The sequence below is a fragment of the Pan paniscus genome, chromosome 15, assembly GCF_029289425.2.
Source record: "Pan paniscus chromosome 15, NHGRI_mPanPan1-v2.0_pri, whole genome shotgun sequence".
In the NCBI taxonomy this organism is placed as follows: domain Eukaryota; kingdom Metazoa; phylum Chordata; class Mammalia; order Primates; family Hominidae; genus Pan; species Pan paniscus.
In genome coordinates this window covers 21,337,458-21,353,404 of record NC_073264.2, presented here as the reverse complement: position 1 = coordinate 21,353,404, position 15,947 = coordinate 21,337,458, and the positions used below count along the sequence as shown (strand labels likewise).

The window sequence follows — 15,947 nt, the reverse complement described above, 5'->3', positions numbered from 1 at the left end:
ATCACCTCTTCCAAGCACCACTTGGGACCTGAGTACCCCAAACATTGCTGGGTACACCTGCACATCATGCTACTGCCCCTGTCCACCAGCACATCCCTGGCTGCTGAGCTGTCCACCTTGCCATCCTCACTGGTCAACAGTTCTGCATGCAGTTTGAAGAGCTTTGCAAAATCCCTCACCAACTTCACAAACCCTGAGTCTTTTTACTAACAGCTTCATAAGCCCAAACCCCCACTTAGGTTGGTTTCATATCTTTGCATTGTGAATAGTACTGCAATAAACATGCAAGTGCAGGTATCCCTTTGATATATTGATTTTTTTCCCCTTTGAGTAAATACCCAGTAGTAAAATTGCTGGATCCAATGGTAATTTTATTTTTACTATTGTAAGGAATCTCCATAATGTTTTCCACAGTTGCTATACTGGTTTACATTCCCATCAACAGTGTAGAAGGGTTCCTTTTTCAATCTGTTATATTTTGTTTTGCTTTGTTTTTGTTTTTGTTTTTAGTAATAGTCATTATGACTAGGGGAAAATAATATTTCATTGTGGTTTTGATTTGCATTTCTATAATGATTAGTGATGTTGAGTATTTTTTCATATATCTTTTGGCCTTTTGTATGTCTTCTTTTGAAAAATGTCTATTTATATCCTTTGGCCACTTTCCAGTGGAATTATTTTTTTCCTGTTAAGTTGTTTGGGTTTTTTGTAAATTCTAGGTATTAGCCCACTATTAGATGAATAGTTTGCAAATATTTTCTTCCATTCAGGAGGTTGTCTCTTCGCTCTGCTGATTATTTCTTCTGCTGCTCAGAAGCTTTCTAATTTAACTAAGTCCCATTTATCTATTTTTATTTGTGTTGCTTGTGGCTTTTGAGATGTCAGTAATAAATTCTATGCCTAGACAAAAGTCCAGGAAATTTTTCCCTAGGTTTTCTTCAAGTATTTTTATAGTTTCAGGTCTTATGTTTAAGTTTTTAATCTACTTTGAGTTTATTCTTGTATATAGTGAGATAGTGGTCCCGTTTCATTCTTCTGGATGTGGCTATCCAATTTTCCCAGCATCATTTATTGAAGAGTGTGTCCTTTCCCCAGTGTCAGCTTTGTTGAAGATCAAATCTGCAAAAATTTATAAAACCGTAATATCTAAGTAATATTGGAGAAGCACAGAAATCAACTGACAATTAATATAAGGGACTTGAGAACAACAAATTATATATAGACCAAGTATATATAAGACCTTACAATATTATAATGTGAATATGTTACCTGAATTGCCAAAAGGGACTTTGTAGATGGATTTAAGGTTGCTAATCAGCTTGCCTTACAATAGAGAGATTATCCAGTATTAACAGAATGAGCTCAATAAAATCACAGAAGTCATTAAAAGTAGAAAAGAGGTTTTGTAGATAGCAACAAACTAACTCAAAAGTTTCATGGAAAGGCACAAGACTTAAAATAGATAACATAATACTGAAGAAAAAGAACAAATTTGGAGGATTCACACTGCCTGATGTCAAGACTTAATATAAAATTACTCTAATTAAGGCATCATGGAGTTAGTGCTATAAATTTCCCTCTTAACATTGCCTTAGCAGTGGCCCAGAGATTCTGGTATGTTGTATCTTTGTTCTCATTAGTTTCAAATAACTTCTTGATTCCTGTTTTAATTTCATTATTTACCCAAAAGTCATCCAGGAGCAGGTTATTCAATTTCTATGTAATTTTATGGTTATGAGCAATTTTCTTAGTCTTAATTTCTAATTTTATTGTGCTGTGGTCCAAGAGAATGGTCGTTATAATTTCAGTTCTATTGCATTTGCCAAGGAGTGTTTTATGTTCAGTTGTGTGGCTTACTTCAGAATATGTGCCATGTGGTGATGAGAAGAATGTATATTCTGTTGCTTTTTGGTGGAGAGTTCTGTAAACATCTCTCAGGTCCATTTGATCCAGTGCTGAGTTAAGGTCCTGAATATCTTTGCTAATTTTCTGCCTCAGTGATGTGTCTAATACTGTCAGTAGGGTGTTGAAATCTCTCATTATTATTGTGTGTGAGTCTAAGTCTCTTTGTAGGTTTCTAAGAATTTGTTTGAATCAGGGTGCTACTGTGTTAAGTACATGTATATTTAGGATAGTTAGCACTACTTGTTGAATTGAACCCTTTGCCATTATGTCATTACCCTTTTTTGTCCTTTTTTATCTTTGTTGGTTTAAAGTCTGTTTTGTATGAAATTAGGATTACGATCTCTATTTTTTATGTTTTCTATTTACTTAGTAGATTTTCCTCCATCCCTTTATTTTGAGCCTATGGGTGTCATTGCATATGAGCCTATGGGTGTCATTGCATATGAGCCTATGGCTGTCATTGCATGTGAGCCTATGGGTGTCATTGCATGTCTCTTGAAGACAGCATACCATTGGGTCTTGCTTTTTTATCCAGCTTATCACTCTGTGCCTTTTAATTGGGGCATTTACCCCTTTTACATTCAAGGTTAGTATTGATATGCGTAGAATTGATCCTGTGGTCATGCTGTTAGTTGGTTACCATACATACTTATTTGTGTGGTTGCTTTATAGTGTCATTGGTCTGTGTATTTCAGTGTATTTTTGAAGTGGTTGGTAATGATATTTCCTTTTCTTATTTAGTGCTTCCTTCAGGAGCTCTTGTAAGGCAGGTCAGTCTGGTAGTAACAAATTCCCTCAGCATTTGCTTGTCTGAAAAGGATCTTATTTCTCCTTCACTTATGAAGCATAGTTTGGCCAGATGTAAAATTCTGGGTTGGAATTTCTTTTTCTTTGGGAATCTCGAATATTGGCCCCCAACCTCTTCTGGTTTGTAGAGTTTTTGTTGAGAGGTATGCTTAGTCTGATGGGCTTCCCTTTGTAGGTGACCTGACCTTTCTCTCTAGCTGCCTTTTGCATTTTTTTCTTTCATTTCAACCTTGGAAAATCTGATAATTATGTGTGCTGGAGGTGATCTTCTTGTGAAGTGTCTTACATGGGTTTTTGTATTTTCTGAATTTGAATGTTAGCCTCTCTAGCTAGGTTGAGGAAGTTCTCATGGATGATATCCTGGAATATGTTTTCCAAGTTGCTGCTATTCTCCCCATCTCCTTCAGGGACACCAATGAATCACAGATTTGTTCTCTTCACATAAACTTATATTTCTCAGAGGTTTTGTTTGTTCGTTTTCATTCTTTTTTCTCTATTCTTCTCTGCCTGTCTTGTTTCAGAACGCCAGTCTTAAAGCACTAATATCATTTCTTCTGCTTGATCTATTCTGCTGTTAATGGTTGTGATTGCATTATGAAATTTTTGCAGTGTGTTTTTCAGTTCTATCAGGTCAGTTATGTTCTTTTCTATACTGTCTATTTTGTCTGTCAGCTCCTGCATTGTTTTATTGTGATTCTTAGCTTCCTTGGATTGGGTTTCAACATACTCCTGTACCTTGATGCTCTTCATTTCTATCCATACTCTAAATTCTATTTGTGTCACTTCAGCCATCCTAGTTCAGTTAAAAACTTTTGGTGGAGAGCTGGTGGAGGCATTCAGAGGAAAGAAGGTATGCTGGCTTTTTGACTTGTCAGAGCTCTTGCACTGTTTTTTTCTCATTTTTGTGGGCTAGTGTTTTTTCAATCTTTGACGTTCCTGTCCTTTGGATTTTTTTTTTAATCCTGTTAGATGACTTTGAGAATTTGATTGTGTTATAAAATGGGTTCAGTCAACTGGCTTCATTTCTGGAAGATTTTGGGGACCACGGTTCAGCTGTCATCTCCCCAACTGCATGTTTTAATTCTGGGGGACTTGTATCCTACCCTACTTTGTTCTCTGACTTCTCAAGATTATGAACAGACTGTGATGGGGGTGCTAAGGTGCTCCTGGACTGCTGGTCACTACCTGTTGATGGAATGGTGCTAGTCAAAGGGTTTTGTAGTGTGGTGGCAGTGGGATCTGTCCTCGTTCACAGGTGACCTTAGCAGCACCAGCACCAGCAGTATTAAATCAGGATGCATGCTTGTCAGCTGCAGCAGACTGCTAGCAGGTGCTGAGATGCCTGCCTCCATGAAGGCATTGACAGCAGGGGTAGAGTCAGCATAACTTGGGGGGTCAGCAGGACCCCACTGGTGACTGTGTGCATTGTTGCACTGATGGTGGTGTTAGTATGGGGTTAGGGCACTGGTGGGTGCAGGTCTGTGTTCACCCTCTGTGGCTACTCAGGGCAGGGGGAGGGTTCATTGTTTTCAGTGCCTAGTTTCATTCTGGTGGCAGTGTTGGCACAGGGGCAGGTCACTGACAGAGGCAGGACTGGTGGGCTCTGTGCCCACTACAGCTCGGACTGCAATGGCAGTATGGCAGAGGAAGGGGAGCAGAGTGCACTCCTGCTGGCAGCAGAGGCAGGGCAGGGTTCACGTGCTCACACAAGCTGGTGGGGAAGGGAAGGGAAAATCCACCTGCACACATACAAGCCAGCCAAATGATGTCAGGGGGCAGGGGCAGTTGGCCATGGGCTTGGAAGAAGCTGCAGCAGAGGGAGGGAGCAGGCAGGTTGGTGCATGGCCCTAGGGGCCACCCCACTGGAACTCTCCACCAATCAGATATGGTCTGCCATTGCAGAAGCTAAGATGTGGGTCCCCAGGGAACCTGAGTCTGCACTGCAAGCAGGAAAAAACCAGGCTGGAGCACTGGGAGAGGTCAGCAGACCAGGGGGTACTAAGGTTGTATCTGCCCTATCTGATGGGAAGACTGCCCTGCAGAATTCATGTCTGACAGTTCCCCTAGGGCTAAAGTCTCCTGTGAAAGCAAGTCAAGTCTGGAAGGATGGGCATCCCTGGCCATGCTCTGCTATAGATGTTCCTGCAACAAACCCTCTGGGCTCCATATCGGCTAGCGTGCTGCTCCTACCACTCCTCTAAGCACCTCCCCTGCCAACTCTGTCTGTAGTGGTTGAGGGGTCTCCTCCCGGTGGGATTCCAGAGGCTTGTGGCAAGAGTAGGTTGCTTCTTGCCAGTTCAACTTACCCATTCCCCCAAAGTTCTTGGGGGTGAGGAACGAGTCCCATTGCACTGTAGCCCCACCCAGCTTCTGCCCAGCTTTTGTGTCTTGAGGACCTGTTAGGACTGTGCCAGTCATCCCAGTCCCACAGTGACAGCTGTTCTACCTGGCTGCAACTAGTCAGACATCTTGACCAAATTGGAAGTTTCTTACAAAGCTGAGCATAGCCTTACCATATGATCATACTCCCAGGCACTTACCCAACTGATTTGAAACGTGTACACAAAAACCCAGTCATGAATGTTCACAGCAGCTTCATTCCCTAACAGCCAAAAATTGGAGACAATCACAATGTTCTTCAACGAGTGTATGAATAAACAAACTGTGCTATATTTACAATAGAATGTTATTCAGCAATAAAAAGGGCATTAACTACCAAGCCATAAAAAAGCATGAATGAATCTTAAATGCATAATGCTAGCTGAAAGAAGCCAGTTTTGAAAGGTTATATACTGTATGACTCCAATTATATGACATTCTAGAAAAATTAGAACTATAGAGACAGTAAAACACTGGTGGTTACCAAGAGTACAAGGAGAAGAAAGAAGAGTCGAATAATTTAAGTTGAAGAACAATTTAGGGTGAAGAAATTATTCTTTCTAATACTGTAGAAATGAATACATGACATTATAAATATGTCAAAAACTATAAAAAAACTTAATTTGTGTAAGTTTTAACAACCATACTACAACAAATTGAATAACCTTGAAGAAATAGATAAATTTCTGGACACAATTTGTCAAAATTAAATTAAGAAGAAATAAAAAATCTTAACCGATCAGTAAGGAATAAAATTGAATCAATACTTTCAAAAATCTCCCAGCAAAGAAAAGCCCAGGACCTAATGGATTATCTTTTAAATTTTACCAAACATTTGAAAAAGAACTAATACCAATTTATTCCAAACTCTTCCAAATATTGAAGAGGCAGGAACACTTCCATACTCATTTTAGAAGGCCTGCATTACTCTGATACCTAAGCCACAGATGGATACTAAAACAAAAGTTCAATCCAGTATCTCTGATGAACATAAATGCCAAAATACTAACACATTAAATCTGGCAGCACATTAAAAGGATAATTCACTGTTATCAAGCACAGTGATATTTGAACATATGCAAATCAATAAATGTGATATACCACATTGGCAGAATGAAAGGCAAAAACCATATGATCACCTCAATAGATGCAGAAAAGGCATTGACAAAATTCAACATCCTTCATGATAAAAAAATTCCAGCAAATTATGCTTAGAAGGAGCCTACCACAGTGATAAATGCCACATATGACAAGCGCACAGCTAACATCATATTCAATGGTGAAAAATTGAAAGCTTTCCTTCTAAGATCAGAAAGACAATAAGGATGTCCACTCTCACCGAGTCTACTCAAAATATTACTGAAAGTACTAGCTAGAGTAAGTAGGTAAGAAATAAAAGGCAACCAAATTGGAAAAGAAGAAGTAAAATTATCTGTTTGCAGATGACGTGATCTTATATCGAGAAAATCCTAAAGATGTCCTCAAAAAAACCTTTTAGAATAAATGAGTTCATAAAGCTGCAGATTAAAAAATGAACATACAAAAACCAGTGGGATCTCTAAACACTAACAATGAATTATCTGAAAAGGAAGTCAAGAAAACAATCCCATTTATAACTGTAAAAAAATTAAAACAAAATACTTAGGAATAAATTCAACCAAGGAGGTGAAAGCTCTGTACACTGAAAACTATAATACATTGATGAAATAAATGGAAAAAGAGAATTAAAAGTAAATATATCTGTGTACATTAATTTAAAAAATTAATATTGTTAAAATATCTAAAATAATTAAATTACCTACAGATTCAATCCAGTCCCTATTAAAATTCCAATGGCATTCATCATAGAAATGAAAAAAAAAAAAACAAATTTGTATGTACTTGTAAAAGACTCCAAATAGCCAAAGTAATTTTGAGAAAAAGGAACAAAGCTGGAAGCATCACACTCACTGCTTCAAACTCTACTACAAAGCCATATTAATTAAAACAGTATGGTACTATAAAAACATGACACATAACAATGGAACAGAGTAGGGAGCCCAAAAATAAATTCACACATATATGGCCAACTAAGATTTGACAAGGGTGCCAATAATACACAATGGGAAAAGAAAAGTCTATTTACTAAATGCTGTTGGAAAAGCTAAATATCCACATGCAAAAGAAAGAAACTGAAGTCTTGTCTTATGACATATACTAAAACTAACTGGAAATGAATTAAAGATTTAAATGTAAAACCTGAAACTGTAAAACTACCAGAAGAAAACATAAGGAAAAAACACCTTGACAACAGTCTTGGCAATCATTTTTTGGATATGACCACAAAAGCACAGGCAACAAAAAATAAACAAGTGGGACTATATCAACTAAAAATTCCACTGCACCACAAAAGAAACAATCGACCAAATTAAAAGGCAACCTATCGAATGGGAGAAAATATTAGTAAACCATATGTATGATAAGGGGTTAATATTCATAATATATTAGGAAGTACACAAGTCAACAGTAAAACAACAAACAATGTGATTTTTACAATTGGCAAAGATTTTAACAGCTATATTCCCAAAACAGACATAGAAATAGCCAACATGCATATGAAAAGGTGCTCAACACTATCAACCACTGGGAAAATGCAAATTAAAACCACAATGAGACATCACTTCATACCTGCTGAAATGGCTATTATGAGAAGACACATGATAACAAGTATTGGTCAGGATGTGGAGAAAAGGGAACCCTTTTACGCTATTGATGGGAATGTAAATTGGCACAGGCATTATGGAAAACAATATAGATGTTCTTCAAAAAATAAAAAATAAAACTTCCGTATGTTCCAGCAATCTCACTTCTAGATATATACCCAAAAAAAATGAAATCAGTATCTCTAAAAGATAACTTTACTGCTATGTTCACTGCAGCATCATTCACTATAGCCAAAATATGGAAACAACCCAAGTGTACATCAATTGATGAATGAGTATAAAAACTGTGGTACATATATGTGATAGACTGTCATTCAGCCACAGAAAGAAGGAAGTTTTGCCATTTGCAGCAACATAGATAAACCTAATAGACATTACGGTAGGTGAAATAAGCCAGACACAGAAAGACAGACACTATATGATCTCACTTACATGTAGAATCTGAAAAAAAAAAAAAAGCTCATCGAAGGAGAGAGTAGAACAGTGGTTGTCAGAGGGTTTTGAAGTCAGAGAAAAGGGGAATATGTTGGTCAAATGGTACCAACTTTCAGCCATAAGATAAACACATTCTTGGTAACTAATGTACAACATGGATGGTGATTAATGTGTTAATTTGATTGTGGTAATCATTATACAATGTATATGCATATCAAATTATCATTTCATATACCTTGAATATATTTGACCTTTATTTGTCAATTAAATTTTTATAAATTTAAAAATCTACAAAAGAAATCATTTCAATTCTATACAATAAAAAAGAACTATCTAAAAGGGAAATTAAGAAATTGATCTCATTTCCATTAGAACCAAAAAATAAAATATTTAGGAGTAAACTTAAACAAGGAGGTGAAAGACTTGTACACTTAAACTGTAAAATATTGATGAAAGAAATTAAAGCAGATGCAAATAAATGGAAAGACTTTCTATGTTAATGGAATAGAACAATTAATATTGTTAAAATATCCACACTACCTGAAGCAATCTATAGATTCAATGCAATCTCTGTGAAAATCCCAACATCATTTTTTAAAGAAATTTTTAAAAATCCTAAAATTCATGTGGAGACACAAAGACTCATGAAGTGACATGGACAGGGGAAAAGGTGGCAAGAAGGTTTTATTTAGGAGGGAAGAAATGCGGTTACATGCTAAAGGTTACATCCAATAGGGAGGACAAAGTTCATGTTATAGGTGAGAGAAAGGAGAGTTACCAGAGTAATTGCCTTTAGTAGAGAGGAAGGGGATGGAATCTGGTGCACAGGTGGAAGGGTTTACTTCTGTAGGAGCAGGATCAGGTCACTCAGTCTCAGGAGAAGTTAAAGGAAACTTAATCACAGATGCAGGTTGTATAGTGGTAGTGATGGGAGATTAAGGAATTCTCACCTGCTACCTTTCTCACTAAAACAGGAAGCAACGCAATAAACAGAGTGAGAATAGAGAAGGATTATTTGAAGATTCAGACCACTTTTTCCTATAGTCTGAATATTTTTACCATGTACAAAATTTATATTCCTAAGTATAAACTTTGGCGATTATCAAAAATAAAATATTTTAAAACTCAGTTTTTGACCCCCTTGCATTTGGGTTTCCAGATGTTTTGGATGCTGCCCATTTAATGTACTCATTTGAGATTTGAATATGTAGTCAGCTAGTTAAAGGGACGCAGTAGGAGAGGCTTCTGTAATACTAGGGGTGATTTGTTAGGTCCAAAGTGATTCCAGATCATCAACTTGATCCCAGGCACATGGCTAAAATTGTAGTGTTTTTCAGACAACAGATGGCTAAGATTGTAGCAAGAACAACTTCCCTGACAACATTGGTCACCTGTGTTAGTCTGTAAGGCATCTCTGGACGTCCAGCCTATAGTCTGCTCTTTTAGACTTTCCAGTGATTTTGCGAACACCTAACTCTCGATATTAAATGATGTTTTGTTTAAAATAGCTAGAATGGTTTCTTGTCTCTGACACAAAATCCTGATTGGTCTACCAAAAGACTGTTGTTATTAAACTTAGAGTGAAATCAATTGGCAATAAGGTCAAACATACAGCTAAAAGTCATAAAAATTTGCTAGGATTAATCATGAAGCTCTAGAAAAAAAAAAGTAAAATGTTTTTGTGATCTTTCTCAGTAAAAGTAACCAGCTTTCTTTTGCCACTCTCTGCTTATTTATGTAAGAAAAATTGGTAGTTTAATATCTTTCAAAGTGCACTTACAAATATAATACTTTCCTCTTAATGATATTTTTCAAGTCTTTGATATCCGCATAGAATCTTGAGTTTACAGCCCTAAGTCGTTTATGACCCTTCAGTAGAGGAATCACTCTTTTGCTTAATGCCACAGAATGGCTTCTTATTGTAATTGTAATAAAATGAAAACTCATATTTACTATGTAGACCATATGTTTTTGACACTACCAGTATCTCCAACTTTAAGTTTAATCATTTTCACATTAAATTACTATATTCCGGGTAACATGGACTTTATTGTATTCTTCAAATATACCAAGTTCATCATCATCTTTGAGTTTTTGCACTACCTGTGCCCTCCGTCTAGATTACTATAACCACAAATGTTTGCATGTTTGTCTTCTTCAGTTTATCCAGATATCATCCAAAACGTCAGCTCTTCAAGGCCTTTTTTGATTATTAAACACAAATTGGTTACTCCCAATCCAGAGTCACAATTTATCATTTCACTTTTCTTTTTAGTTTTTACAGAGCAGTATCTCTTCCTGAAACTATGCTGTTTATTTTCTACCTTAATGGCGGTCTATTTTTACTAGGTTGTATCTCTTGGAGAGCAGATAGACCTTATCTGCCTCGTAATTTCTTTCTTCAGTTCCCAGAATAGTCCTGACAAATGGGAGGTATTCAGTGATTGCAGTACTTGGAAATAAACAAATCAATTTCAGATAAAATTCTACAGTCTATTTTTATTCTTTTTTTTTTTTTTTGCCCTTTTTCAGGCTATGTGCTTATTAAACACCTTTTTCATGGAAGCTTTCACTTCCTGGTTGCGAAGGGTATAAATGACAGGATTCAACAAAGGAAAAATCACTGTGTGGAAGAGAGAAACCACCTTGTCAGCTGGGAAAGCCCTGAAGGGGCGCGTGTAGATGAAGATGCCAGGCCCAAACATGAAGAATATAACAATGATATGGGTGGTGCACGTGGACATGGCCTTGTTTTGTGCCTCAGAAGAAGACCCTCGTATGCGACAAAGAATGACTGCATAGGAGGCCAGAAGCCCCAGAAAGCACAGGAGTGTCATCAGGCCAATGTTGAAGACCATCAGAAGCTCCACCACAAATGTGTCGGTGCAGGCCAGCTTGATGACCTGTGGGACATCACAGAAGAAGTTGTCCAGCTGGTTTGGGCCACAAAAAGGCAAGCGGAGGATGAGGACCACCTGGATAATGGAGTGGACAAAACCCCCAAGCCACAGAGCCAACATCATTGCATAGCAGGTTCTAGGGTTCATGACAGTAGAATAGTGCAGAGGCCGGCAGATGGCGATGTAGCGGTCAAAGGCCATCACAACAAGGAGTAATCCCTCCCCTCCTCCAAGGAAGTGCAAGAAAAAGAGCTGAGTGATGCAGCCTCTGTAGGAGATTATCTTCTTCGCAGAGAGGAAGTCCACCAACATCCGGGGAGCCACAATGAAGGAGTAGGATGCATCCAGGAAGGCCAAGTTGCCCAGAAAGAAATAGAGGGGGGCTGTGAGCCCAGGGTCTGACTTTATGGTGAAAATAATGAGAAAATTTCCAGGGAGGATGATGAAGTAGAATATTAAAACTAGCACAAAGACCAGGAGCTGAATATCTTGAGACTGGGTCAGACCAAGGAGGATAAATTATCTTATCACTGTTCTGTTCTCGCTTTCCATTTCCCTGGCCTGCAGTACGTTAAGAAGCAGAATTAATCGTTATTACTGTGTCTTCCAACTAGATACTAGTTATACAGCTAAAAATTATTTGGCACATACAGTACTTCAGCTAAAAACAACACTTCCCATCCCTCTCCTATTCTGGGGAAACTCCATTACCTTAATTTCTCCAAATTTAAAATGAAAAATGAAAACACAATATGGTTCTCAAAGCTACAGTTTTATTCCCATTCAACCATGTGCTTCTACAGAATCATTTTCCATGTTAGGGGTCTGGTATCCTCCACGTTGGGATTCCTACATTCTTAAATCATTGAAGTTTCCTAATGGAGACACAACCTAAGTTCAAATCTGAAGGTCTCTGAGTTTTTGTGGATATACTATGCTTGAGGGTTAGCTCTTTTCTTGGGATTAGACCCTTTTTCTCCTTGTCCACACCACCCCCAAATTTTCCTAGACATTTTCTTCCCTCAATTCCTGTGTAATTCCCAGTTCCTAGCTGGTAACTCTCTTCCTTGCCCTCTGTCTTATCATCTAATTTACTTCTTATTATACTCCTTTTGGTCTGATATCCTTGTATACTCTTTTCCCAGACTGTTCACGAGAATCCCAAGCTATAGCTCCACTTTTGACCTAACACAGACACAGTGCTCCAGCTGTAACTCTGTTTGAGCACCACTCCTGTGGCCACTCCACACCTGCATGCAGCTTATTTAGCACTTTTTGAGTTTCAAATATTAATAAACTCACAACACATTTCTTTCTCTGTTCCCAGTGTGACACCCAAGATACAGCCTTTTAACAAACAATATGCTACAATATAAAATTTGCAAGTATAAAACTTTAAAATATCATTATCTCAACTCATAAATTCATAGCATAGATACACTGTAAGTAGCCATAAAGATACTGTAGTGTTATTCTTCCATTTCGAAGATGAGAAATAACCTGTAGTTATATTACTTAAGTTTAGAGTGAGTTTTATTTTTTGCTCTGCTTGATAAGTAGTAGGATAATGCAAGTGTATACTCTTCAGTTTAAATAGATAAAGAATTTTTTAATCACAGCTTCAATGAATGAATGTTCTTTTTGTGCATTTGGATAACTAAAAATAATATTGTTAGTCTAAAATCACTCCCATATTGCTTTGATTTGTAAGTTCAACCTTGTTTAAATAAAAAGAAAAACAATGTGCATTGTGAAGAAAATTCATATTTAAAATTCAGATTGTTTTCATGGGGTATACTCGTTCCAGAAGGTGCACATGATAATCCACTGAAGTATAGAAAGAACATAGTAATTTATCTATATTTAGTCGGTGTATAACATTTTATATGTATCACTACATTTCATTGTTTTCTAAATTCACTTTTTAATATTTATAATGGATAACATAGTACAATGGTTTATATATACTTTATAAATAAATATGCATACATTTAAGGTTATATATTCAAAAAATGTCTTAGGGGAATAAATTTTTTAAGTTTGAAAATTACTGGCCTACAACAAAATACAAATTGTAATGTAAAAGGATATTCTTAATATGATTTAACTAAACAGTGTATTTGTTTTAAATAAGTGCTCTAGCGGCTGGGCACGGTGACTCATGCCTGTAATCCCAGCACTTTGGGAGGCCTAGGTGGGTGGATCACGAGCTCAGGAGATTGAGAACATCTTGGCTAACACGGTGAAACCCTGTCTCTACTAAAAAAATACAAAAAAATTAGCTGGACGTGGTGGTGGTTGCCTGTAGTCCCAGCTACTCAGGAGGCTGAGGCAGGAGAATGGTGTGAACCCGGGAGGCAGAGCTTTCAGTGAGCCGAGATCGCGCCACTGCACTCCAGCCTGGGCGACAGAGCGAGACTCCGTCTCAAAATAAATAAATAAATAAATAAATAAATAAATAAATAAATAAATAAGTGCTCTAGCACATGGGGTGCGGGAGGAAGGGAAAATCTTTGACAGAAAATGCTACTGCAACAGTACCTAGAAAAGAAAGACAAGAAGATAGAGGATGAGGGAAGAAAGAAGAGAGAAATAGAAAATCAAAACAAACAAGCAAACAAACACCAAAAGACAGACAGCACATCTATATAGTGTCATCTTAGGGTACGTATTTTAAGAAGCATTAAAACTATCTGCTTTATGTATCCCTAGAATGGAATAGAGTGGTTAATACAGAAATTTCTGGGTGTTACTGGCAGCCACATGTGGAATTTATGAAAGTCATACTTTGACACATCATCATATATACATATGCAAATACCACATGCACACACACGTATGCACACAAATACATACAAACACACACAAAATTGTAAGAGGAAAAAATATTTTGTAGTTCCTTCAAATGAGCTTTTCTGCTCATGTCTTAACCTTTCCCCCTTTGCCAGCCATTTGTCTCAACATTTATTCTACTATCTGCCTATATAAATATTTCCTTAAATCAAGAGCCCCTTCTACAGTCGATGCTTGAACAATGCAGGAGTTAAGGGGGCAGACCTCCTGTGCAATAAAAAATTAGCACATACCTTGACTCCCTAAAAACTTAGCTTCTAATGATTACTGTTGATCAGAAGTTTTGCTGGTAACATAGACAGTTGAATAACAAATATTTTTATGTTTTATGTATTATATACTATATTCCTACAATAAACTAAGCTACAGAAAATAAAATATAACAAAATCATAAGGAAAGGAAGATATAAATACTGTTCATTAAGTGGAAATGCATCATCATAAAGTTCGTATCGTTGTTGTCTTCCCACTGAGTAGGCTGAGGAGGAGAAGGAAAGGAAGGGTTTGTTTTTCTGTGTCAGGGGTGGCAGAGGTGGAAGAAAATCCACATATAAGTGGACCCGTGTGGTTCAAACCCATGTTTTTCTGGGGTCAACTCTACTTACTCATGTGTTTTATGTATCCCACATGTTAACATACAGTGAGGTATTTCTTGATGTGTTAGCATTTAACAATATCCCTGAGACATTTGAGGATTTCTGAAGGACTTTGAAATTGAAGGTTATAAGCTCTTCCATTCTGCCTGTGTCCCAGCCTCACTGTTATTTTTCTACTGTTTCTTAACAGATGGGATTCTGTACTACTTGACATCTTGATCAACTTTCTTCCCTGTCCCATTTCCATCTTTCAATTATCTCTACCTTCTCTAAATGGTGGTTGGAATAGACGCAGAGTCTAATCAGATGAGCATTCCTCTAAGCAAAATAAAATAAGTTTCTACCAAAAAAAAATCCATAAATGATGGCATCATCAGAGTAAAGTGTTCTATTTTAGGCAAATTAGTAGAGAAAGTTCTGTCGAAAGTCTGTACCATACCCTCCTCACTCTATCTCTAATCCTTCTTGCCATTTCAGCTAATTCGTGGATTGATCAGTTTCTGGCCATGATGACACACTACAGAAATAGGGAAGATGAAGGAGAAGGGTTCACCACATTTGCAGGGTGGAGACACAGAAACATCTCCAGGCAACTCTGTGTGTGCATGCCTGGAGTCTGAGTGTGGTCAGATGGGCTCCTGGAGCCAAGTGTTTAGAGATCCTATGTGCTTACTCCACCTCCTTCCTTATTTTTCTTTTTTTCTCTTTCTTTATTCATCAATAAGCAGTTTATTTTCTTTTTCTTTTTTTCTGGTTGTGATTTCTTTTCCCTGTTAATTTGTTGCCTGTTCTTTTCCCCTTCTCTGTTTCTTTCTGGCTCTATTTATTTTGTTCTCTTCAAATATTGTTCTTTATTATTTTTTCTTTCTTCTCCCTTACATTTATCTATGTTTTTTCACTCTGATATGTTTTCACTCTCTCCACTTTTCGTCTATGTTCATGGCTACTCCATTCTACCCCACACCTGTCTTGCTAATACATCTAAAAACAAAACAAAACAAAAAACAGAAAATCTCATTGTCATTTTCTTTCCCAACAAGAGTGAGAAATGTGTGTGCTTCCCACCATCTTCCATTTTAAATATTAAGTCTACAAAATGAAAATATATAATTCACTCTTCAGTAATAACCATTTACTTTTATGTGGTATTCTTGCAGTTGGCCAACGCTGAGTCACTTATCAACTACTTCATACTCGTAAGTGAACCTGATAAAAATGAGATGCTTCACTTTTTTTTTTAAAAAAATAAAGTTAATTTCATTAGTAGCATCCTAATGAAATAAATATATTGAATACAAATTTCAAAAATAGGGATGTAATATTAGTAGTAATAACTTACTAATGATGCAAGGTTAGTAAATTATTTGAGT

At 37.0% G+C, this 15,947-nt stretch overlaps 1 protein-coding gene across 1 annotated transcript; it reads right to left on the bottom strand.

Moving 5' to 3' along the window:
- Positions 1–10,480: 10,480 nt before the first annotated feature.
- Positions 10,481–11,680, bottom strand: LOC100980013 (olfactory receptor 4N2). The gene is given in 1 exon segment (XM_014347501.3): positions 10,481–11,680. A coding segment is annotated over 1 exon segment (924 nt). The 3' UTR covers positions 10,481–10,756.
- Positions 11,681–15,947: the final 4,267 nt, after the last annotated feature.